General features: G+C 52.8%; 1 protein-coding gene across 9 annotated transcripts in view; it reads right to left on the bottom strand.

Moving 5' to 3' along the window:
• The window catches only part of ZMYM3 (zinc finger MYM-type containing 3), a 30,168-nt gene extending 6,689 nt beyond the window's left edge, over positions 1 to 23,479 (bottom strand). For 3 of the 9 annotated variants that reach the window (XR_009759270.1, XM_061598242.1, XM_061598249.1), the window contains exons 1-18: positions 22,135 to 22,330; positions 16,120 to 16,999; positions 15,564 to 15,607; positions 15,051 to 15,123; positions 13,974 to 14,265; positions 13,555 to 13,732; positions 11,852 to 12,064; positions 11,331 to 11,481; positions 10,519 to 10,634; positions 8,950 to 9,036; positions 8,501 to 8,651; positions 7,826 to 7,998; positions 6,147 to 6,312; positions 4,565 to 4,647; positions 4,115 to 4,268; positions 1,547 to 1,662; positions 1,276 to 1,450; positions 85 to 231 (exon numbers count right to left, since the gene is read on the bottom strand). Coding sequence is in view for 8 of the 9 variants with exons in the window: in XM_061598242.1 (XP_061454226.1) it covers positions 85 to 231; positions 1,276 to 1,450; positions 1,547 to 1,662; positions 4,115 to 4,268; positions 4,565 to 4,647; positions 6,147 to 6,312; positions 7,826 to 7,998; positions 8,501 to 8,651; positions 8,950 to 9,036; positions 10,519 to 10,634; positions 11,331 to 11,481; positions 11,852 to 12,064; positions 13,555 to 13,732; positions 13,974 to 14,265; positions 15,051 to 15,123; positions 15,564 to 15,607; positions 16,120 to 16,981 (3,181 nt within the window). In the remaining variant the exon portion in view is untranslated. Of the gene's footprint in view, positions 1 to 84; positions 232 to 1,275; positions 1,451 to 1,546; positions 1,663 to 4,114; positions 4,269 to 4,564; positions 4,648 to 6,146; positions 6,313 to 7,825; positions 7,999 to 8,500; positions 8,652 to 8,949; positions 9,037 to 10,518; positions 10,635 to 11,330; positions 11,482 to 11,851; positions 12,065 to 13,554; positions 13,733 to 13,973; positions 14,266 to 15,050; positions 15,124 to 15,563; positions 15,608 to 16,119; positions 17,000 to 20,762; positions 20,785 to 20,813; positions 21,039 to 21,788; positions 21,895 to 22,134; positions 22,331 to 22,742; positions 22,959 to 23,387 lie in introns of those variants that run through there. The other 6 variants (XM_061598246.1, XM_061598243.1, XM_061598245.1 and 3 more) reach the window with 6 other exon arrangements.
• Positions 23,480 to 24,685: the final 1,206 nt, after the last annotated feature.

Genomic DNA, 24,685 nt, shown 5'->3' with positions numbered 1-24,685 from the left:
CCCCCTTCTCATGCTGGGGAGACCAGTGCTTCATTCCGCCCGCCCCACAAATACCCAGGAGCTCAAGTCTGCCTTTGCCCGTACTTTTGGGGAAGTCGGCCTCCAAGTCCTGACCCGGCTCATCCAGGACATTTGCCATCTTGACCGCCATGGCCAGCACATCATCTCTGGCCGGCCCAAAGAGGTCGCAGTCCTCCAGGAGCCCCTCTGCGCTCTGGTTACTCACCAGGTCTGTGAAACAGAAAGTGGGTCAGGCAGGTGTGCCAAGTGCCCAAAGCCCCCTCCAGGACAAAGGGAGATGCACCCCAAAGCCAGCCAGACCCAAAGAGCTACAGAAGGCTCAGAGAGCAAACACCGTCAGGCAGGGTTGGGGAACCTGCAGCACTCCTGACATTGCTGGACTACAAACTCTCACTGTCCTCAGCCATTGGCTCTGCTGGCTAAAGCTGATGGAGGCTGGAGGCAAAAGCTATCTGGAGAGCCACAGGGTACCCAGTCCTGCTATAGCGGGTTGCAGGCTAACAAAAAACTATTCTGGAAGGCCAGAATGAATCTAAGGAATAAGAGAGGAACAAGCTTTTGTTATTATTATTATTATTAAGGTGTTTATTTCTCCTCCTGGCCACTTCATGCCCTTTATTCCTCCCCAACCTGCCTTCTTGTCCAAAACCAAACAACACAAATTGAGACAGTCAGTTTCCTTGGCACAGGAATTCCTTTATTTACTGTGACACAGCTTCTTCTCCCTGATGTGCCAGAAGGCGGCCACGGGTCCTGGGTACCAGGAACTTCCAAGGAAACGCTCCCAGAGCCAGCAGAGGTTAGTCCATGAGGACGAATCTCCACCTGCCGGCCTTCCTACATACAACCAGCCCAGGGGGAGCCTTGCCTGCTAGCCTCCTCCTCCTCACTTCCAGTGAGGCCCCCTGGAGAGCTCAGCAGGGGAGAGGATGAGGACAAAACTAGAATGAGTTGGCTCCCCCTGCTGTTGGGCTCCCTGCCTTCCGCACCATGAGTCCCAAAAGGGAACCAGCCACCACTGCCTGAGTCTGCTGCCCAGATGCTCGCTGCAGACGGGCAGCTCCAAGGCCCCCGCAATCTCCCTCCTTAGGGTTCCCGATCTTTAAACTGGGCTGGGATTGGACAGCTGTCTGTAAAGGAGCACGGCCACCCTCCCATGCAGCCGGGGCGGCACTGGCTCCGCCTACCGCCCATTTCCCTGCCTTCCGCCCCACCAGTCCCAATGGGCACCAGCCGCCACTGCTCAGAACCTACCGCAAAGGTCCGAAGAGGCTTTGTCCAGCTCCTCGGCCTCTGCAATCATCTCCGCCATGGCCAGGATATCAGCTTCCAGGGGGTTGGAAGGGATCTTCACCTTCAGTTCCTCGATGGTCTCCACAATCTTCTCTGTGCTCTCCAGTGTCGTGGGCAGGAACATTGGCACAGGCACCTACGAGCAGCGGGAAAGGCAGGTCAGGGCAAAGGGTGGGAGGAGGCAGGAAAACCTACAGACCAGCCTGAGTGGCAGGGAAGAGCTCACACTTACCGGGACAGGCACGGAGAAAGGCACGGGTACTTTCTGGCAGTACATGTTCATAGGCACAGGCACAAAGATGGGCACGGGGATGGGGAGCACAACCACCTGGGGCTTCCAGTCGGCCTCTGTCAGGAAGGACAAGCACCTGTCAGGACAACCCCTCCTTGCCCAGCACACACAGCCCTCCAGGACAGAGCAGCTGCTTGCTCCCAAACAGAGGGAGAGTGCAGCCAAGCAGTTAGAAAGGGGATTCGTCGCAGCTGAGCCGGAGAGCATCTGCCTTGCACGCAGAAGGTCCCAGGTTCAATCCCCACCGGCATCGCCAGATAAGGCTGGAAGAGACCCCCTGCCTGAAATCCTGGAGTGCTGCTGCCAGTCAGTGTAGACAGTACTGAGCAAGATGGACCAATAATCTGATTCAGTATAAGGCAACTTCCTATGTTCCTAAGGGTTGGCTTTGGACCACATCATCCAGATCCAACACACACACAGAAGCCTAAAAGTGAACGATGGCAGCTAGGCTGCTTATAGGGACAAGCTACCGCCAGCATATAACACTTTGTGGGATTTGCACTGGCTGCCAATCTGTTACCAGGCAAAGTTCAAGGTTTGGGTGGTAACATCTAAGGCCCTATGCTGTTCAGATTACTTGAGAGATTGCGCTATTCCTTACATACCCAGTAGGTCACTGCATTTCCCAGGAGAGTTTCTCCTTGAAACTCAAGATAATTTAAAATATCAGAAGCCTGAAGGAGGGCTTTCAGCGTGGCTGCCTGTTTTGTGGAAAAGCATCCTTCTTCCGGCACGATAGGCACCCACTACCTGTAGTTTCTGGAAACAACTGAAGATACTTTTGCTTCAAAGAGCTTCTCCAGCTGAATGGAAAAATCTCTGCCTTGGGTGTTTACTTTGTATCATTTTTGAACCTATCTATATTTTGTTGTTGTTTTTAAGCTTTTTTTAGTTGTATTTATATACCACTTAATATTTGAAAAATCTCTCAACTGACTTGAGACTCATACAAGCTGCGTTCTACCTAGTCAGACTCTTGCTACATCTAGTTGTGTTGTCTACATTAGGTGTGGGGAACTGCTGGCCCTCCAGATGTTCAAAGTCATTTATTTGCATCAGCCACAAGCCATTGCAACTGGAATATATAGAAAAGAAGTAGAAACTAGACAAACAGCTTGATAAAATTGCCCGACTGAAAATCTGAAATTTACATGAGATGCAAACCGATATAATTAATATACAGTAGGGCCCCACTCATATGGCAGGATAGGTTCCAGACCCCCACCGAAAAGCAAAAATCGCCGCAAAGAGGATCACGGTTCCAAAGGGGGGGGGTCCCACAGAGGGTTTTGTTTTGGGGGGCTGCAGCCAGGGTGTCGGAAGCAGCGATGAGGGTGGTCTGGGGCGTGCCAGCCGCAGCCTCCCTGCTTTTTTGGGGGCCTTGCAGGGACTGCGTCGTCGCAGGGAGGCCGTCAGGATCCTCCTCCCCTCCTGGGGCTTCCCCAAGATGCCCGCCACTGCCGCGCACAGCTTGGTGGGCAGGTCGTGGGTCAGCCGCGCAGCCGGGAGGCTCGTTTCCAGCTCCACAAAGGGCATCTTGGTCTGGCTAGCGCACCACAGCCACTCTGGGGGGCTGCTGGAGACAGAGGGTCCCGGTGCCTCCTCACACCACCCCGCCTCCTGGCACTGGCTTTGGCTGCACCGGGAGGCTTGCCTCTCTGGCCCGGCCCACTTCGCCCTCGCTGCGGGCCGGAGAGAGGGAGGGAGAGAGGCTGGCGCTGGGAGTCTCCAGCTGGCCACTTCTTTCTCCTCCTCCAGCCAGCTTGGGTTGTCCTGGTCCAGGGCCGAGGCAGACAGTGCCGCCGCAGCTGGCACCAAGAAGCTTCCCCGCCTCCCTCTCCAGGGCAGGGTGCTCTTGCTCTCTGCTGGGCCGCCTCCGTATTAGCAGAACGCCAAGAAGCAGGACGCCGAAAAGCAGGGCCCTACTGTACAAAATTCATTAACATAGACCAACTAACAAATAAAACTGTCAACTGAACAAGAACTCTATCAGACTGAAACTCAAAGTGCCATAACGAATCTTGGTTTGGCCCTCCAGATGTTGCTGAATTACAACTTCCATTGGTTCCAGAAAGCATGGCTGCAATGGGCAATGAGGATGAACGCTGCAATTCAGCAACATCTGGAGGGCGACTGGCAGCAGCTCACGAGGGTAGCAGATGGGGGACATTCCCAGTCCTACCTGGAGATGCTGAGGATCGAATCCGGAACCTTCAGCAAGCAAAGCAGGTGCTCTGCCACTGAGCTATGCCTCCTTTGACTGCCTTGAAACTCATGTGGATGGCGATTTTTATTTTTTTAAAAAAATCTGATCCATGCCCATTAACTTCGACTGGGCCTCACGCACGGAAGCAGATGGCGGTCGGGGGGGGGGGGAGGGAGACGTTGCGGCAGGACAAGGAAGATCCAACCCAGGCTTTTCAGGAAAGTGAGCCCCACTAGAGGCCCAAGCCCGCAGGCTCATTAGGGCAGTCGGGTTACCCAGTCCCCCTCAGGCTCCCTCACCTGTCTGACACCCCTTGGACTTCATTTCTATCTTGCACGAGACCCCCCGGTTCTGCATGAGCGGCTTGCACATGGCGGCCTTGTTCTTTCGCGGGGTGACTGGCTGAGGTGGAGGAGCCGGTGTCGCGGGGGCAGAGCTGTTCTTTGCAGGCACCTGGGCAGATTTGGACAGGGTACTCATCAACAGCAGCTGCTGCGCAGAGAACCGCTGCCCCACCCACCCCTCTCCTGCAAGCCACATTCCTGTACACGTCACGACTTGGCAGGGCCACCGGCAGACCCTGCTCCTTGCAAGCTCTTGGCTCTGTTGGCAACGCAGGGGCAAAGGGAGGGAGCAGCTGGCTGGCCCGCCCTCCCATTCTGGCCTCCAAGTCCCACTTTGAAAGCCACCTCCCTCCACAAAGCAGTCCAGCCAGCAAGCAGCAGCAACTCCCCGCCCAAGCCACTCACCGCATTGCTCTCTGCTTTCTGTGGGGTGGACGAGGAAGAGGAGGAGGAGGAGGAAGGGGGCTGCTTTGGCTCAGGGGTCTGACCTGTAAAAAGAAAAAAGGGTTCGGGAGTGAGCTGCTTTGCCTCGCCTCCTGACTTGCCCAAATCTGGACAGCAGGCAGCCCTGCAGACGAGGTTTCACTTGGTGCCGACGGGATAAAGGGAAGCTTTTCCCCATGCCTCCCATGCCTCCAGGTGAGGCCTGGGCAATTTTGTCCTTCCCCACCGGAGAGTTCATGCCTGGCCTGTCTGTAGGTGGAGAAGCCACAGAATTACCTAGGGCTTATCGGGACTCAGTAGATGATCTGTGATAGACGTCTAGGTATGAAGCAAATGCATGGAATCATAAAAGTGTTCCTGGGGGTGCGGGAGGGAGAACAAAAGAGCCCCCCACCCACCCCTAAAAAACACCAACAACCCAAAAGGATGAAGAGCTGTCCACTGAAGCTCAGCCGCATCCATCAGCAAGTCAAGCAGGGAGAAAAATATGGCTTATTCTGGTGGAACTGGACGCCAGGTGATACAAGTAAGAACATAAAACAAGAACTGGGAGGAAACCGGTGGCCTTCACCTGCCTCAAACAGAGACCCACCTTTGCTCACTGGACTCTCTGCGAGGCAGCACCTGTGTGCGTTCTGCTATTCTGCGCAAGCAGAAAAGCCCCCCACAGCAGTCGGTATTCACCGAGGATGCAGCATCCTATGAACCCCACCTATCCTTAAAAACGAAACAAAAAACAAGTTCCTAGCCCTCATGGCTAATCAATTTGAGTAAAGGTCTGTTATAGATAGAACAGTCACAACATTCAGCCCCCATAGCTGGAAAAAGGTTGGTTTCTCAGTCCACTTGCTCGGGGGGGGGGGGGATGTCTGAGGATCACAGCCTAGACAGTCGACAAAGGATATGGGGTAGACCAGGAAGAGGAAAGAGAGAGCACAATCCCAAGCACAGCAAAGGAGGCTAGTTTTGAGAGTGCGAAACACAAAGAAAAAAAAGGTGTTGGGGAGGAGGAGGGTCCTCGTGCTTCCTTGCCAATTCCCAGCATCAGATGTGGGTACCCACCAGACCTTCTGGCAGACCAGGGTCTTCAGCACCTGCCTTGGATGCTAGGACCAGCACCACAACTTACAGGGAGGCTGCTCCTCCACAGGAGGGCCTTTCCATCCCAGGACTGACCTGGCCCAACACTGGCTTAGCTTTTGGATTCTGGGGAGAGCCACGGGTGGGGCAAGCTGGCCACGGCACCCCAGGCCTGGCTCCACCCTACACACGGAACTGTCAGCTGGAGACAGGAAGCCGCCCCACAGCAGCCGTCCCAGAGCCTCCCTGCTTAAGCCTGGGAGCTACAGGCAGCGCCGGCTTCTCCTGGCTGGCCCTGTGTGTCATAGAACCAGAGAGGTTAGCAACGGAGGGAAGGGGGCGCCCTGCAAGGTCCCGCCCAACCTCACCCCACGGGGGCCAGTGCAGAATCGTTCCCTAGCGCTCAAGCCAGCCCCAGCCCGCCCCTGCAGCTCTCAGCTAGCCAAAGCGCCCGGCTACTCACTGTTCAGCAGGCTCTCAGGCCCTTTCTGGGTGTCCAGGTTGGGCTGATTCTGTTGGTTATAAAACCGCAGCAGACACTGCTGGTTGCAGAAGTGCTTGATTTGCCCTCGCCAGTGGATGGTTTCCAACAGCTTGCCCTGGCGCTTGCAGGCGTGGCACCGAGCCGCCTAAATAGTCATTAAAAAGAGAACGCAACAAGGGGAGGAGTGTTACGTTCAGGGGTGTAATTGCCTGGGGACTCGGGGTGTGTGTGTCTTAGACTCCTTATTTTGGGGGGAGCAGGGTCCCAGCAGCATTCTATGAGCCGATCAGCATGAAAAGGAAGTGTGTTAGCCTCTCAGAAGAGTCTTCTAACATGCTTCCTTATCCTTTCTTCCTGATTGGAGCCAATCAGAGTGAAAGGAGGCGAGTCAGCCACTGAGAAGACTCTTCTCAGTAGCTTACACTCTCCGCTTTCATGGTTATGGTCTCCTACGTCTGTTAATAAGGATCAGCAGCAGCAAAGAAAGAAGGAGGAGACATGGCTGTGACTAACACGAAGAGACCTTGCACATCTGAATTTGCCAGTACACAACTGAAAACAATGTATCATTTGAGAGCCTGAACCAGCAGCGATGTCTCAAAGTTCGATGTAGCAGGAACAGCAAGAGGGTGGGACATGCTAAACATTTTCACTCTGGCACCACAATAGTACAATTTGATTTGCAATTTTGCCCTACAACGAATGCCTAAAGCAGCTACACCAGATTCTGATCTTTCTTATTACAATGTACAGTAGGGCCCCGCTTTTCGGCATTCCACTAATACTGCGGCTTTCAAATAGAGTAAGGCCCCACTCATACGGTGCTTGTTCCGCTTTTATGGCATTTTTCGGGCGTCAGGCACCATTTTATTGACGGAGTTCTGCTTTTCGGTGGGTTTTGCTTTTAGGCGGAGGTCTGGAACGTAACCCGCCGTATGAGTGGGGCCCTACTGTATATCATAATGTCAACTAATATAGCCAACAATGTTGTGACAAGCCAAATGTGGCATACAAATACTTAGACAGTGGAACGAACGTGTTTCTGCTCTAAACCCCAACTGTTTGCTGGCTTACCTGTGAGACAATTTGGAAAAGGCACTATAAGTAGAAATGATTGGGCAAACCGCATGATAAATCCAGATCCATCAAAGAATACAAATCTTAGGAATAGATGACAGGTCATTATATTATGCTTTGTTACAACAGCACACTGTGCAGGTAGTGACAAGACTGAATCATATATTGTATTGTATACTGACCACTGAAGAAGACCCATTTAGGGTAGAAACAAGTTCGTTCCACTGTCTAAGTATTTGCATGTCACATTTCGCTTGTCACAACATTGTTGGCTATATTGGTTGGCATTATGTTAGCTTTTAGACATTTGATTTTATTTGTTGGTATTTCCCCTGTATTGTTTTATATATTTACACACACACACACACACACACACACACACAAATTGTTCGAGATCAAAGTTGAACATTTTTATTTATTTATTTATTTATTTATTTAACTTTGGTATCAATATTTTTTATATCTGGATATCTAAACCCAATTCAGTACTGCTATCTATTTGTGTAGGTTGGGTTTATATTTCCTTGTTCTTTCATCTAACGCCCAGGGGCGACTGGGGCCAGGAAGGCTGTCGCACTCACCTTGTAGTACCAGAGCAGGTATTTGCCTTTGCACTCTTCGCTGCAGAAGTCCCAGGTGCTGCCCTCCAGCTGCTCAGTGACGGCTCGCTGGCACGTCTGGGAGCAGTAGGTGCAGGTGATGCAGCAAAGGCCCAAGTTCTTGGTGAAGTCCTGTTTATAAAGAAGCACACACCCTGCGGAGAAACGAGATGGGTGAAACCTTCCCAGGAGGTGGGGGAGAGAATGAGAGAGAGAGAGAGAGAGAGACGCGCAGGCACACCCTGATGGCAGCAGGAAGCCTAAAGCAAAGGCTTGGAGGAACAAGCAAAGCAGAAGAAGGCAGAGAGACCCTGTCAGCAAAACCTGTCCTGCACTGGCCCCCAGGCATGGGACTCAACAACGGGGAGGAGAGACTCACCAATCGCTCACCTCTCTGGTTCTAAGAACAGTTTGCTCCGAGTGAACGGCCAGCCTGCTGGCCAACCGCCTTCGGCCCCTGCCCAACACCACCACATGCAAGGAGCACAGCAGGGCCAGCTGGTTACCGGCGCTGCAGGCGGGGCTTCAGCAGGGGAGCCTTCCACCCGCTTTCGGCCCCTGGGCTCCTCTCTGCCGCAAGGCCTCCTTCCGCCTCTCCGTCACCGCTGGGCTCTGCTTGCCCAGGCCCTGGCTTCTCCTGCTCCCCCGCCCAGGTACCTTCGCTGCAAAAGTTCTTCTCCACCCCGGAGAAGCGGATCTTCTCGTGCAGCAGCTTCTCCTGCTTGCAGTGCTCACACTGGGACACCACCCCACGCAGGCGCTTGAAGTCCTCGCAGCAGTCTCGGCAGCAAAATTGGTAGACCTTGTCCTGCCGGAGAGAAGGAGGAGGCCACGCTCAGCCCATTAGGCCACGGCAACTCCAGCAGCAGTGAGACAGGATCTTACCGAGCCGACTGGATCCCCCCGTCTTCAAGGGCTGGAGGTAGACTCCAGATCTCAGTTCCCGCACGCACACAAACGCACACTGTGGCAGCTCTCAGGCCTCCTGCCCCAAACTGTCTTTGTAGGAATTGCTCAAGGCCCCACAATCCTGTCCTTCCCTCCTTCTGGGGCAATTCCTTTGCCTCTTCCCCCCCCTTTTCTTTTTGGTCTTGCGGCCCCCTCACCTGCCAATCCAGGATCTCGGGCTTCCCAGTGAAGAGGTTGTGGCACGAATAGCAAGTCAAGTGGATCCCTCCTTCTGGGCTGCTGCGCTGCAGTTTGAGGGAAGGGGAAAGATTCAGAAGGGGGAGGGGGCACACAGGGTCACCTCTGCCCACTCTGGCTGCCCTACAGCTGCCCATGGCCAGCCTCGTGACTCAGACGCCCCCACCCACTGCTGCCTGCACATTTCCCAGGCCGACACTCACCGCTGGATGCCTGCCTGCACACCCGCTGCCCTGCAGTCCATGCCACGCCCCTTAACCTCCCTACCTTGACCCAGGCCCATACCCACCCTCTCCCACTCCACACCTGGCCTCAGCAACACCTCCCGTTCTCCCAGGCTCCCGACCCACTGGCTGTAAAACACAAGCCCCCCACCCTTTCCCCACCACTGAGGGTTGACTGAATCCCATTCCATAAGAGAGGGGGACGGTAATCAGTAGGCACCCCATACAGGTTCTTCCCAGGGGACGTCCAGCTACTGCAGCTGCTCCTGGGAGGGAACAGGGATTGGCCAGGGACAATGGCAGTACAAGACCAACATTCTGCGAGTAGAATAAATTATGCAAATCACACAAATGTTATAAATTTGACTGATTTATTGGATAGCAGACACAAACTCTCTTCGGCATCAGCAGAAGTTAAGAAACAGTTTTATTTGAGACAACGACCCCCACGATAGATTTGACATCATATATAGATATATCAATAAGCTAAAAATTAAATGTGCAAGCCTCACATGCCGCCGCATGCCACCCCCCCATGTGCCCTGCCCCACTTCTGGCCGTTGGATGGGCTTCTGTGATGTCAGAGTGTTGTGTTTGTGGACATTCTGAGGAAAATGCAGCCATAACATGCTGAAATACAGGGCAGCTGCTGAGAGGGAAAGATGAATTGGGAGGAGGGTGGAGGGGTTGAAACCTCACATGTAGGCCTTAACACATGAGAAGCTGTGTGCCGACTGGGTAGCTAAGGAGATTTGGAGCTTGGAATGCAAAGCAGCTGAAGATCGGAGGTCCAAGAAGGAAGATGACAAATCTTTATACACACACACACACACACACACACACCTCAGGGAAAGGGATGTGGTATGGGCTCTTTCTGCCAGGTGGAGCCAAAAGGGCGAGAAGGTGAATTTTACACAAGTCTTTACTTTTGGAATTTTGGACAGACAAAAGGACAAGGCGTGGTGGGGCCTGTGCGATCCTGGGAGGGAACAGACAATTGTGAAGAGCAACATGACCCCTCCCCTTGGCCAACAGAAGCCCCCTTCTAGATCTTCTTTAGCCTTAGAGCCCTTGGCAGACATGGCCTTCGCCTTCCAAAGCTCATCTCAGCAAACAATGAGAGCTAGAAGCTTTTTCTTTCTTTTTTAAAAAATAAATATGAAAGCAAAGGGAGAGAGAGAGAGAGACAGAGAGAGAGAAACTTTCAGGAATCTGATGGATGCACCAGATCTCAGCCATGCAGAAAACCCCACGTTCCTGGGTTTGGTCCCGTCACTGTGACGGCGGCAGAGCCTCCTTATGTACCTGGAATTTGGTCCAGCAGCTGGGGCTGCAGAACTGGTACACCACCTGCTCATTCTTGTTGTAGTAGCAGGGCTCAGACAGGGTCTTCCGGCAGAAGCTGCAAGGCCGAGGGGGTCCTGGGGAAGAGAGGAAGGGCAGAGGAAGGGGGCCTTGGTGGTGAGGGCAGCTGCCTGGGAGCAAATGGCACCCCTGCCCCATCTAATTTACGCTTAGCTCCAGGTTGGAGTCAATATCCAACGTGTGGAGACCTGATCATCCTCCCATGCATATGCAGCACAAGCCGCTCTGGTAAGAGTCAAAGGTCCCAGCCTGGCCTGGCAATTTTGCAGCCATCAGGTGGGACAAGCTCCGGAGCACAGACCCAGCTGCCTCCTGCTCCCCAAGTGCAAAGGTGATCAAATGCCACTCTTGCGGACCATCTTCACCCTGCTGCCACTGAAACTGGCCAGGCACCAATCAAGCCTCCTGGGGCTACTGGAGCATCGAGCATCGTGGTGACTGCTGCCCATTGGGGCTGGTGGGGAGGAAGGCAGGGAGCCCATCAGTAGGTGGAGCCAGAGCCAATGACAGGCAGAGCCAGCTAATTCTAGTTCTGTCCCCATCTTCCTCCCTGATGAGCCCTACAAGGTCAATGCTGCAACGAAGGAGGAAGGAGGTGACAGGCAGTGCCACCCCCTGGACTGGTCTGAAGTAAGGCCGGCAGGTGAGGGCAGGCAGAGGTTGGTGGGGCAGCGTCCCACTTTGCCCTAATGGACCAGCCTCCGCTGGGGAAGAGAATCCAAGGAGCTTTTTCCTTCTCCTTTCTTTTTTACCTGTCAGGCCTGCCTGCTTGACTTTGTAGGAGGTGGTGCAGCAGATGGAACAGAAGAGGCCCATCTTGCCATTCCGGTCTTTGTGGGAAAGCATGTCGAAGTTTTTGCAGAGCGTCTTGCACCACATGCACGGATATACCCGGGTGTTCTTCTGCAGAGACAGAGCGCAGGGTGGCTGCCAGGCAGACTCATCCACTCTTGAAGACCCTTTCTGCCCCCTCCCCCTGGATTCCAATGGCCAACGTCCTCATCTCGCTCACACATAAACACTCACACTCAAACAGTCATTCCTACATAAGGGCTCTTTACACGCTCTCAGGCTGGGGAGGAGGAAGGGGTGTGTAGAATGACGCCTTCGGCAGAATTTTGCTGGACTCCTTCTTGCCGGTAAAAGACCCAGGAGACCGATCACACAGCCTCCCCCGGGACCCCGCTCAGACCAGACCTGGGCTCAAGGTGCAAGAGCCACACACCGCTGGGATCTCCCTCCCTGGTGGAGGCCCTCCTCTGCCCAGCCTCACCTTCTTGTAGCTGTTGAGGCAGGTGGTGTTGCAGAAGCGTTTCTGCTGCCCCTCGTGGAAGAGATACTCCAGGGGCAGCCCCTTGTTGTACAGGTAGAGGCCGCAGTTGTCACAGCAGTTGGTTTTCAGCCCCTTGGTGGCCCGGAACTTGGTGAAACAGGCGTCACTACAGATGCGGTGCACCACATTGCCGTTGCTGACCTCGTGCTGGATCTGCAGGCGAAGCAGAGCTCTGGCTCACTAGGGCTTGCGCCAGTCTCCATCTTTAGGGAGGCACTGAGGCAGGGGCCATTGAGCAGTGATGCTCTACAGCCCCTGGATAACAGCTGAACATCGCTGGGCCAGGTAGAGAGAAACAGCCCAACGTCTTGTAGGCAGAAGGGGATGGTGAAGGACTGAAATCTAATAGGGAGCATTTTCAGAGCCTGCATTAAAATTCCACATTCTACACACAGTAATGACAGTGTCTTGGAAAAAATGCTGCCAAATTTTAGCTCTCTGTTCTCTGCGAACAAAACAGTAGTCTATACACACATCATGTAATAGTATATGATCAGGTGCCTCTTTTGCTACTTGAGAAACCCCTCTGTAGCAGACCTTCCTTCCTTCCCAACACTGCTTCCCTTTGGTACAGAACCTCCCCGTAGATAGAAACCCTCTCCGTTCTCCCTTCCTTAAATGCTCCCCCTTTTCCTTCAAGCTGTGCTTCAGGGATACGGTGAGACCAGCTGCCACCTACAAATGCTCACGCAATCAATCAGTTGATCGATCTCTGTTAAGTCTCCAAGGAGCTTTTTGCCCCATGGCTATCTTTTTGGAATCCACGCAATATGCTTGTCTTTTCCTGCACATCCCCACCGCCACACTTGATATACATAGAAGTTGTGGGTATGAACACTGGATGCTGCCTTATACAACTCCACACCATCGACTGGGATGGGTGGCAGCTCTTTCCCAACCCTAGTGCCTGAGGTCCTTTCTTCTGCAGATGCCAGTTAAAGAGAATGAACCTGGGACCTTCTGCATACAAAGCAGGTGCTCCACCCCTGAATATGGCCCCTCCCCTAAGAACATAAGAACCCTACTGGATGAGACCAAAGGGAAGGGCCGCAGCTCAGTGGCAGAGCATCCGCTTTGCATGCAGAAGTTCCCAGTTCAATGCCGGCATCTCCAGGTTGGGCTCTGAGAGACACCCTGCCTGAAAAAAACTGGAGAGTCACTACCAGTCAGTGGAACACAATACTGAGCTAGGTAGGCTAGTCTGGCTCTGTATAAAAGAGCTACCTATGTTTCTACGTCCCTCTAGTCCAGCATCCTAACCAGATGCATCTCGGAAAGCCTGGAAGCAGGACACGAGCGCAACAGCGTCTTCCCCACCTGCAATCCAGACAACCAACATCCATATACTTCCTCAGAACACAGTATAGGCAGAACCCAGCCATCGTGGCTACTAGCCACTGACAGCCTTATCCTCCATGAATCTGTCTAGTCCTCCTTTTAAGCCACCCAACCTGGCGGCCATCGCTACATCGTGGGGTAGCGAATTCCAAAACATAACTACACGTCGTGTAAAGACTGACCTCCTTTTGTCTGTTCTATATGCTCTTCCCCTGGCTTCCCAACCGCAAGGTGGCCTTCAACTATTTGTGCAAATCCCAGCCGCCCCCCGCCCCTAAATCCTGCCTCAGAGCCGCCACACTCACCTCTCCAGCTTTGTAGCACACGCTGCAACGGACAGCATCCGAGGCTTCCGCCGTCTGTGGCGCTGGTCTCTGCTGCTGGGCTTCGTACAACGAGAGACACACAGAAGAGCAGAACTCGTGGAAAGAACTGCCCGAGCCAATCTGAGCCACCACGGAGTCCTTGGTGTTCCAGATCTCCCTACAGGGTGGGAAAGCACCGATCAGACTAAGGGCTATTCCTGGGGCCGTCCCAGCCAGCAATGGCCACAGGGAGAGCCAAAGCAACACAAGGGGCAAGGAAATAGCAAACAGGGAAAAGGCACTTGCAAAATTGGGGCCTGCCAAGTCAGGAGCAGCAGGCAGGATAAGGACAACCAGGAACAGCGAGTGTTAGGAAGGAAGGGGTTTTTTTTGGGGGGGGTGGCAGCTTCAGCACCCACTTTTTGCAGAAGGTGCAGTTTTTCTTGTTGAGTGGCCTCTTGGAGAAGGTGGTGAGGCAGGAACTGGAGCAGAAGAGCTGGGGGAGCCCCTTGCGCTGATAGGCCGTCTGGCCCTTCTGCAACGGGGTCCGGCAGTTGGCACACGTCATCTTGGTGACTGTGGAGCGGGCTGCTCGCTGGGCTGCCTGGTTGCGCAGGGACATGCGTGTGGTGCGCCGTGTGCGGAAAGGAACAAAGTCCTCATCGTTGGGGTCGTCCACCATGGCATCCGAATCCTCATCTGAGACGGGGACTGCGAGGCACAAGGGAGAAGTGATTGTTAGCTGTCACTGACCTCTGGGGCAAGGGATGGTGGCTGCATGAAATCTGACAACTGGGAAAGCGTGCAGGAGAGGGGTAGATCATGCCCGTACAGTTTGCAGCATACTGTACTTGGGGAAAAGGGTCAAGGGTCACAGAGACCGACTCCCACACCAGGGCAGGATCCTCTTGTACCTGCCACAAAGTCCTACAAAAGGGAGATTCTGGCCTTTCCTTGTATGTCTACTTTTCTGACTACATTTAGTATGTTTTGATCTCCCACTTCTCAGAAGAAACTCAAGGCACTGCATATGCTTCTCTCCCATGCATCCTTATACCCTCACACAACAACCCTGCAAGGTGGGCTATCCCAAGAGACAGTGAATAGCCTGAGGTCACCAGCTGAGCTTCAGGGCTGAGCAAGATTTAAACTTATTTCTTTCCAGCCCAAGGCTCTCTCTACCCACCACACCAAACTGTCTTTAAGCACCTTGCTGCTTCTAGGGAAGGGACCACAGCTCAGTGATTAAAGAGCTTGCTTTGCGTGCAGAAGGTCCCAGTTTCATTCCACCAGCACTTCCGGTTACAAAGATAAGCACGTGGTGAGAAAGACTCTCCTCTGCGTGAGACCCTGAAGAGGTGCTACCAGTCAAGAACAGGCAACACTGGAAAGGTGGGAGAAATAGCCTGACTAACAGTTTCCTATATCGCCTCTTACAGTTTGCGAGCCGTAGTCCTCACTGAGCTTCAATCTGTCAGTCAGGGGGGAAAACTTACTGCTCTCAGAGGAGTTTACTGTTTCCGGCCGAGACACCTCTGCCCTCCTGGCTCGCTCACTCCTCTTCTGCTCCTGGAAGATACCAAGGAATCATCAGAGGCAGCCAGCCCAGAGGAAACCCCCTCCCCCCGTCTCCAAAATGGTTTGCCAAGTGCCTAAGAATGCGAGGCAAGCCCCATCCCCAGGCTCAGTCTGAAGCAGCCTTCTCCAACTTTGTGCCCTCCAGATGTTTTGGAGCCAGCTGGAGCTGATGGGAGTTGCAGTTCAAAACATCTGGACTGCACCAGGTTGAGGGAGGCTGGTTTAGACTGACTCACACATGTGCACACACACGGAGGACAGGAAGAGGAGAACACGCAGTGCAGAGAACATTAAGAACTTCACACACATAAGAAAGGGCAACAGGACATCATTCCCCCCCTAAAATCTAAGGGATTGAGGAGAGTTGGGAAGGTCTTAACGGAAAGGCACACACTCAAGTGGGCTGCAGCTGCCGCCTCTTCCTTCCTTACCTTTTCAACTGGCTTTTCGCTCCCCTTTGCGCCGGGGCCTTCCCCTGCAAGAGAAGCGCAAGAGAGCTGTTGGTGATGCTTCAAAAGAGGGCCTGGGATGGGACAGGTGACAGCAGTGCCCAAAGCATCCCTCCTAGAGACTGGGAGAAGCTGCTGTTGCTGCACTACCACCAACAAACCACCTATGAATGCACACGGCTCGAAGCAGCGGGGGGGGGGAGAAGAGTGGAAGCACTTTTGCAAGCGGCACAACAGACAAAGAGCCAGTGAAACCTTCTAGATCTGTCTGGGGAAGAAGCAGTGGGGAAACAGCATCTTTCAAGGAACAGGAGAATGGCCAGGTCCCGCATTTGTTGCTTGCTGAGGAAAGCTTCAGCAGGAGCTATTTACAAAAGAGCCATGGAAGAAAGTGGCAACAGCCTTTTTTTCCCCAAGGGAAGAGCTGCAGGAGCAGCCCCCTCCGGGCCCCTCCCCCTGCTTGGCCCCAGAGCAGAATCAAAGAGGAGAGAGAGAGGGCCCAAGGCTCTAGGGAGAGTCCACTCTCTCACTCACGCACCTGCAAGTGGGGCTGACTGTTCGCCCTCTTGTGCTTTGGGCTCGGCAGAGTCCTTCTGGTCCACGCTACTGTCTTTCTCAGCCAGACCTTCTTTCCCTGGTGCAGGAGGTGGATCAGGACCACTGTTGAGGACAGGCTCCTTCCCTTCCTCTGTGGATGTCGCCACTTCCTCCTTCCGCACTGGAGAGCTTTTCCTGGGAGCTTTCAACCGGGCTTTCTTCGCCAAACGCTGACTGGTTGGCGAGCCGCTGGGAGAAGCTATCAATTCTCGCGAAGGAGGCATACTGCTCACCTCCACCACGTCGGGCGACTCCACAATGCGGTTGTCGGGAAGGGTGGTGGCACTCTCTGCCCCGTCATCCTTTGCGCCTTGGGAGTCTGCTTTCAACGGACCTCCTTCTTTCCAAGCTTCCGGCACGAGGGCTTCAGTTCCTATCACGGAAGAGTCTCCAGGCCCATCCTCTGTGCCCACTGAGCCGCTTGTCTTGTACAAGCTGTCCAGATCCTCAGACTTATCCAGAACCACCAGGTCGTCATTGTTGCTCAAACTATCCAGGAGGCTGGGCTTCTCCAAGATATCCAAAGCAGCAGATTTTTCGAGGGCCAGGCTGTTGGATTTGCTCAGATCAGACAAGCCGTCTGGTTTCACCAAGCCCAGCTCCAAGTCCCTGTCGGAAGTTGCTTGCTTAGGGGCTTCCCACTCCATTTCTTGGGGCTGGAGAGCTGAAGCTTGTGGGACGGAGGCTGTCTGGGAGGCCAGCAGATCCTCTCCAAACTCCATGTCTGCAGGGAGGTCACCAATCAGTGGCTTATCAGGCAGAGACAGTGGCCCCAAGGAGCCGGGAAATTCACTGGAATCCATTCAGAAATGGGCTTACAACTGGGAAGCACAGAGGGGAGAGAACAGAATGTCAGCAAATTTTGATGAATTTGGGAACGTAAAGGATGCTGCTCTTCTGAGCAGCTAGACCTGCAAGCCCCTGGAGAGTAGCTGCCGACAATAAGGAGCGCCAAACTGGATCAGATCCCAAAAACTGGCTCCACCCCCATGAACCAGAACTGAACCCAAATCAAAAATCTCTCACTTGACTTCAACCTGAATCGATTCCCTAATGACAAATACTGGGAATCCCTTGGAAGTGGTTCAGAAAACAAAAGCTCAAGGGGTTCTTTTAAGGGTTGTGAGAACTCAAATCACATCATCCCTACACTACACACAAACACCAACTCAGGGTTGTTGTTTTTTCAACACTTAGGAGCAATATTGGAGTAATCAGTATTGGAAAAACACATGCACACACAGAAGTTATTGGCTGGAGATTTTAAAAAATAATTTAATCAGGTGCTGGGACCAAAGAATCTGAAGATGTTTGAAGTGCATCACGTTTTCCACCAATGCCTGTCATTGGACACACATTAAAATGGGAAACAAACTATGCACGTTCCATGTATGTAGGGCCCTACAGCAGCTCCTTAGTGTCACCAACATACAATCTACACAGCAAAGCCAGGCACAGGATAGGATTCATATCTCAGCGGCAGAGCATTGGCCTTGCATGCAGAAGGTCCCTGGTTCAATCCCCGGCATCTCCAGATAGGGCTGGGAGAGGCTCCTTCCTGAAACCCTGGAGAGAGCTGTGATGTTCCTGCTTATAGTGTAAATATGGTAAGTGCTGTTTATATAGAAGACATATGGTAAGTGGAGTGAAAGAGGAGGGGGGAGTACATGAGCAGTAGAATGCTGCATGATTGGCTGAGCGTTTGAATGGCTGGGAGTATAAATGGAAGAATGACAGTTGAATTGGGGTGGATGTTGGGAGTGTGGAGAAAGAGGTGTTTGAGGGTGGAGGTCAGGAGTGTGGAGAAAGAGGGAGTTGGAGTTCTGATTAATAATAAGTCAAGTACAAGACAGGAATAGATGAAACCATACGCTTGTGAAACATTCTAAAACTAATCTTGTTATTTCTGATATTTAATAAATACTTATTTCGTTTACCAAAGGCCTGATCCTTGGCTGGGGGATATACATACCAGAAGGGAGGGCAAGGTAATTACCAAGGCTGAACAGAAACAGTATCTAATGGTGGCAGCGGTGAAGGGAGGAATAATAACAATTCAAGTATCCAGAACAACCCAGAGTTGTATGCGTTATCTATAAAGATACAAGGGGGTTGGGAACAGCATAAGCACGCAGTCACAAAAGTAACCAGCTAGAGAGAGACTCAGGCAAAGTCTCTGGGAGTATTGGTTATAGGACGTGACTGGTGGTGCTGCCTAGCAGGGGGATCTAGTGAGATCTGTGCTAGAGCAGAGTGAGAAACCATATAAAGGACGGTCCGGACTGGTGGTATCCCTGGTGATGCCTAGTGAAAGGCAGTAGCCACAAGCAGGTGGGAACCTGACAGGGAGAACCAGGGAAGGACGTCACAAGAGCCACTGCGAGTCTGTGCAGACAATACTGAACTGATGGTCTGACTCAGTTTAAGGCAGCTTCCTATGTTTGTACTGTGGGGCACTTGAAAAAAGCTGCTCCACTGATCTGGAATTCCCCACAAGGTCCACAGCAACTCAAGCCTGAGAAATCCCTCTCCCCCCTTTTCCCCACTGAAATCTAGATGAGCTTTTTGGTGGACAGGAATGCTGGTCTTTTAATGATTGGATTAAAAAGAGGAAGATCCAGTTAAGCATTTTGATTGCATGTTTCTAAATGCTGTTGCTACCTCTGAGAGACAAGAGAGACAACCCTACAAATCTAAATATGTAAATCTGAAACATGCAAGTTAGCCGCAGCTTCATGGCATACTTCTGAGCTAGCCTTTGGTGATGAGCACCTGTGTTAGCAGGACCCAGGAAAAAAGCCCAAATGCGTCTTTGGACAACAACAAAGGCTATTTAGCAAGCAACATCTGCATGAAATCGGAAGCTGTTACCTCTCCCATTTCCTTTCAGTTAACCCCTGGTTTCCTCCGAACAGTGCTGTGGGTACAACAACTATGAGCCAGGATGGGGTAGCCAATGTGGTGCCCTCCAGATGTTGAATTCTAACTCCCATCAGTCCCAGCCAGCACGACCAATGGTCAGGAATGATGGGAAATGTAGTCCAATAACCACCATGTTGGCTATCCCTGGGCTAGGAGGTGTACAAGTTCTGTTCTGATGTGGGGGACACCTGCACAGTACACACTTTGCAAAGGACACCAAAAGCATGATATTGACAACACTGAAGACCCATCTGCAATGAACAGTTTCCCTATCTGTAAAATGGGTACATTTTCCTTACAGAACTGAACTGACATGAAGACAAATTTGATTATCAATATATTATCTGCAGCAGACCTTTGTCAGCTTTCCCCAAGTGAAGATCTGTTTTGAGTCTCCTTCGAGGACAACTACAACACCACATTTTCCTTGGTCTGAGGGCAGGCGGTGCTTCCTGAACATGGGGAAAGCTCTGAAGTCCAAAGGAGACCAACTCAAGTGATACAACTTAGCAATTCTGTGGGCCTCCTCACAGAGGCCTAGCCTGGCAACCAGGCCCTGAGGACAGAACACACCCACTTCTGAGGCAACAAGGCAATGGTGTACCAGGTAATGTTGAGGACACACATGCTCGCAGGGCACTTATTGCTGGGAACAGTCTGCAGAACAGAATCATGCTCCCTATGTGTTGATCTAGGAGAAGGAGCACATGGCCCCTTAGAAAGAAAGTAAAGAGGCTGGGAATGATGGGTTTAGGCGCCAAGGGAATTATCTCTCTCAGTGTGGGGCCCCCACACACAAGGATCGCTGGGTGTAGTGCAAGAATGATGGAATCATGGAGGTGAAAGGTACCCAAACGTCATCCAGTCAGATTTTCTGAAAGTGCTCTCAATTTTTTTCAACCTCCTAGGAGCAAGATTCTATCTTCTTAGAAAACTGGGTCTGGCGTCCAGTGGTTTGTCTATCAACAGCACCAATACACCAAGGTGCACACACCATTACACACACATGCAACCACCTCGCTTGTTTCTCTCTCTCTCTCTCAGTGAAGGACTCACTACATCCTTTCAGGCCCCTCTGTGGGGTTATAATACAAGCGACCACACCTTCTCCCAACAGGCACATACAAAGGGGTATCCACACATATTTCTGCACACGTCAAGGTCAAAACTGACCCTTCCCATCAACTGCTATCTCATTTAGGGCTCCTGCTCCCTACTTGGCAGTTGAATTCCCCAAATCAAGCAGAACAGCTACTATCAGACTGCCATCCCAACCGAGAGAAAGAAAGGGTTAATATTCAGTTTGTCTTCGGGTAACTTTGATCCCACATCAGAATGTGTGTGAAGGGGGGGGATTCATAGGTCCAATCCGAGCCAGTGTTGTGGGGGGGGGGGCTGGCACATCTCAGACCCATAAGCCTCCTCTTTGAAAAAGTGATGGCAGGATCCCTTCTTAGCACAATCCAGTCCACAATACACACCCCTCTTTGGGTGTTAATGCCATTAAGATTAAACAAAACCTTAACTCGCAAGTCATTCGCTCTCTCACTCCTCTGCAAAAACCTGCAAGCTCTCTCCCAGATGTTCTCCAAAACAAAATATTTTATTTGAGCTCAAACTACTGTTTGAGCTCAGACAAGGCAAGCCAGACTAACTTAGTACCTGCAAGACTCCCACCTGCCCCCAGATCCAAACTGCAGACCATCCACTTGCCTTGAGACTTGGCTCAGTTCAAACAATTGCTGCCTCTGCTTTCTGCAAGTGTCTACAGAATTCCTTCTCCTGATAGAGCCCAGAACCCAATCATAGAACAGTACCGCTGGAAGGGGCTTATAAGGACATTAAGTCCAACCCCGACATGTTTTATTGACTGTAATTCTCTTTCCTCTCTGGGTTGACTTGGGCCAATCAGCTACTAATATTGGAACTGGTCCCAAATAAAGTGCTTGGCTCCTCCCTCCTCTCAGCAAACACATGAACACTTATTCCCTGATGCCCTCCACCCTTAAATCCATCTCACTCCAAACCACTATCCCATCCTCTGAGGGTACCAGATAAGATTTGGCCTGGATTGTCTCAAGTTGAGCAGAAGGCTGGATTGGATGGCCTACAACATTGCTTAAGAGATGTCTGAAATATTAAGCAGTATAATAATGCTTTAAATAAATAAATAAAATAGGGGTCGCCACCATGGTGTCCTTCAGATGTTGCTGGGACTACAGCTTCCGTCATCCCTGATCATTGCTTATGGTGGCCGGGACTGATGGGAGATGCAGTTGTCAACATCTGGGGGGCCACAGGTTCCTCATCGCTGCCTTAGTGGACACAATGGTTACCCCACCACCCTACAAGGCTACTATCAATTCTACAGTTCTCTGAAAGCCTTTAGTTCCCTCCCCCTTGAGTGATTACTTTCAGGATCCTCCCTCTCTCTAGGGCAATCCGATCCAAGATCTACCTCACTGCATTTCACTGTCCAAATTAGTAGCAAGCCAAAGGCAAGTGGACCTTGCCCCAACTCAATCCCTTGGCTCCTCCCTTTGAGCAAGTACCTGCAGGAACCCACCTTCTGGTGCAGCCCAGACCTGCTTTACTCCAGATCAATATTTCCTTTCCTCTCCTCCCCCCCCATAGAGCCTAGGTTGCCCTAGCTTCACCCACAAACTCCTCCCCTTGCCCAGCAAGTACCTGCAGGATCCATCCCCTTTGAGCGCAGGCCAGGCCAAGCTAGGCCCAGGCCTGCCTCCTTGTAAATCCCTCTCCCTCCCTGCCAAGGGCTCCAGGTGAGACTCGGCCCGGCCTGTCTCCCCCATTGGCTCCTCCCCCTGCCCAACAAGTACCTGCAGGATCCCTCCCCTTGACTCGGGCCAATCCCCACAGACCCCGCCCCAACATTGGCCCCGCCCACCAGCGCGGACTCCCCCCACAGCCAGGCCCCGCCCCCTTCTCACGAGGTCTCGCGCCGCCGCCCCTCCCCCTCCGGGCCCACGATGGCCGCCCCCCCTCAGCCCCGCCCGGGCAGCCGCCCCCTCACCTGCCGCCGCTTCCCCGCTCAAGCGCCGTCGCCGGCTGCCCCTTTCTCCTCCGCCCTCCCAGTTCTGTCTCTGCCCCAAGCCCTCCCAAGGTTCGGTTCTCTGCTGCGGTCCCTTTAAATGAAGGCGCCGCTCGGAGCCCTCAGCGCGCCGCAGCCCGAGAGAGGGGGGAGGTCGGGGAGGCTCCCCATTGGTAGCGGGTGAGGCAGGGCGGCGCCTCGATTGGCGGCCGGCGCTCGAGCCCAGCGTCGCGATTGGCTGTGGCGGCGCCTGGGCTCGCGAGACTGGCCACAGCGGTCCAGCGCCCCGCAAAACCTGGCATGGAGTAGCCCGGCTGCCCGGATCGGGAGGGCGAGGTGGAAAAACCGGAACGGCAGAGTATGGAGCGGCGCCGGGTGGGGGAAGGGCGGGTGGGGTGGCAAACGGGTCCCTTCCCCTCCACCCCCAATTTCAACGTCGGCAACAACCACAGCTACCTCATAAATCCAGAGAGAGGTCGCGGGAAAAGAAGTCGCCCCCTCCTTCTCCTCCTCAAGCACCCCGCCATGAAAGTGGGGCTGCCCCTGTTGAATCTCCTCTTCCCCTTCAGGGTTCTGCGGCGCCCCCTTACCTCTTCTTTTCCCCCGCAGTTTGTTGAGCGCGAGGAGTGGGGCTGCTCTCAACACAAGCAGCCCCCCCCTCGCTGCAGCCGGAGCGTCTCCCCGGGGCGCCGAGTGACGGAGAGACCGAGCGAGCAAGCGAGCGCGCGGCCAGGGTGGGGCGGACACGGGGCAGCACGGGCACCGCCCCCGGGATGGATGGGGGGCTGGCGCCAGAGACCCCCCTTTCTGCTCCTCGTCCCACCCGCCTTAGAGATGGGCCCGCCCCCTTGCAACGCCCCCCACCCAAAACATGTATTTGCCCCCCCCGCTGCTCCTTCTGATCCCCTCCTGGTGTGGGGGGAGGTCTCTGCCCCATCTTGGAAGATTTCGAAGCCCACACCGCCAATATACAATCCAGGAGCCCTAACTTCACAAAATCTTTTTTTTCCCCTCGCGCATAAATGCCCCCTGGAACAGCCCCAAATCTATTCTGTGCCCCCTCTCCAAATACACAGACACCAAAAACAGACCCCCTTTCTTCACATGAAGAAAAGTCCAGAAACCCCTACTTCACAATACACCCCCATAGATATCCCATAGAACAGCCCCATATGCAGTCCGTCCATTCCTCCCCCCCCATTATGCCCCTTTGGAACACAATTCTTCTGGCTTACATTTGACACCCCCTTCCCCCTGTCATGACAAATCCAACCCCACTTCATATATCAGGGCAGAGACTTGCAAAAAAACCCATCCCAATTTCACCCTTCTTGATCTGGGCCAAACCCACATGACCATTTCTCCCTCCCAAAGAGCACACAAACTGGGATTTAATCCTTTTAAAACTTTCGTTTCCCCAAAGTCTCTCCTCTCACCCTAACCCTAACTGACACCAACTGCACCATACTCTGGGATTTGCCTCTTGTATTAATACCCAACCAGCCATGACTCCAGTAATTAATTGCATCGTCGAGTGAATTCCCCACACGCTCCTTGGAGCACCAGGAGCCTGTGGTGTCCAGAAAGTTTGGACATATGAAGATCAGTTGTGCATATCCGGTCAAAACCCAACAGACATGGTACATTTCAATTATGGATGCACAAACAAAAAAAAGGAGGGGGACATTGGTATTGCTTGTGAAATTTATTTATTTATTATATTTATATCCCACCTTTCTCCCAACAAGCTCAAGGTGGCATACAAACATGATTCTTCCCTCCTAATTCTATCCTCACAACAACCCTGTGAGGTAGGTTAGGCAGAGAGGCAGTGACTGGCCCAAACTCACTACTGAGTTTCATGGCAGCTCTAACCACTACACCACACTGACTCTCATGCCCCTAAGAAGGCAACCAGCTTGTTTTCAATTGAATTCCCTGTGAGCACCCTGCATGTTCAGGATTCCACTGCTAGGCAAAGCTGTGACGCTCAAAGTGGGACTGCTGTCCATCCAGTACACTAAGCTTAGGCTTGTTCGAGCCCTCCCCACATCCGTTAATTGGAAACAGGACACAGGGCCCTACAGCTTCAAAAGGCTCCTCTGCCTTCCTCTTATTGCACCTTAGGTCTCCCATGGGGATCTTTATCACCTTGAGAACTACCCCATTTGGTCAGAGCAGCTTGATATCCAGCACTGACTGGTGCTGACTGCTTTAGACCAATGGGGCATAGAGAGAGTGTCTTTTTCTCCCCCCGCCCCCCTCCCCCGGCTCTGGCAGTTGCTAGGAGAGATGCAAGATTCTTTCTACCATCCTCCAGTTCAGAGAGGGAGCGAAGAGAGCAATTAGGAAGGCTGCAGTACGCACCATACGTTCAAAGTGTATTCATCCACTTCCCATAAAAGAATCCTAGGAATCGTATAGAATCACAGAACAGTAGACTTGGAAGGGGCCTATAAGGCCATGGAGTCCAACCCCTAACACATACCTGACTAGTGGCTTGCCCAGCTGCCTCTTGAATGACTCAGCCTGA

Source organism: Rhineura floridana, chromosome 16 (genome assembly GCF_030035675.1).
Source record: "Rhineura floridana isolate rRhiFlo1 chromosome 16, rRhiFlo1.hap2, whole genome shotgun sequence".
Lineage (NCBI taxonomy): Eukaryota > Metazoa > Chordata > Lepidosauria > Squamata > Rhineuridae > Rhineura > Rhineura floridana.
This window is presented reverse-complemented; position numbering and strand designations above follow the sequence as displayed.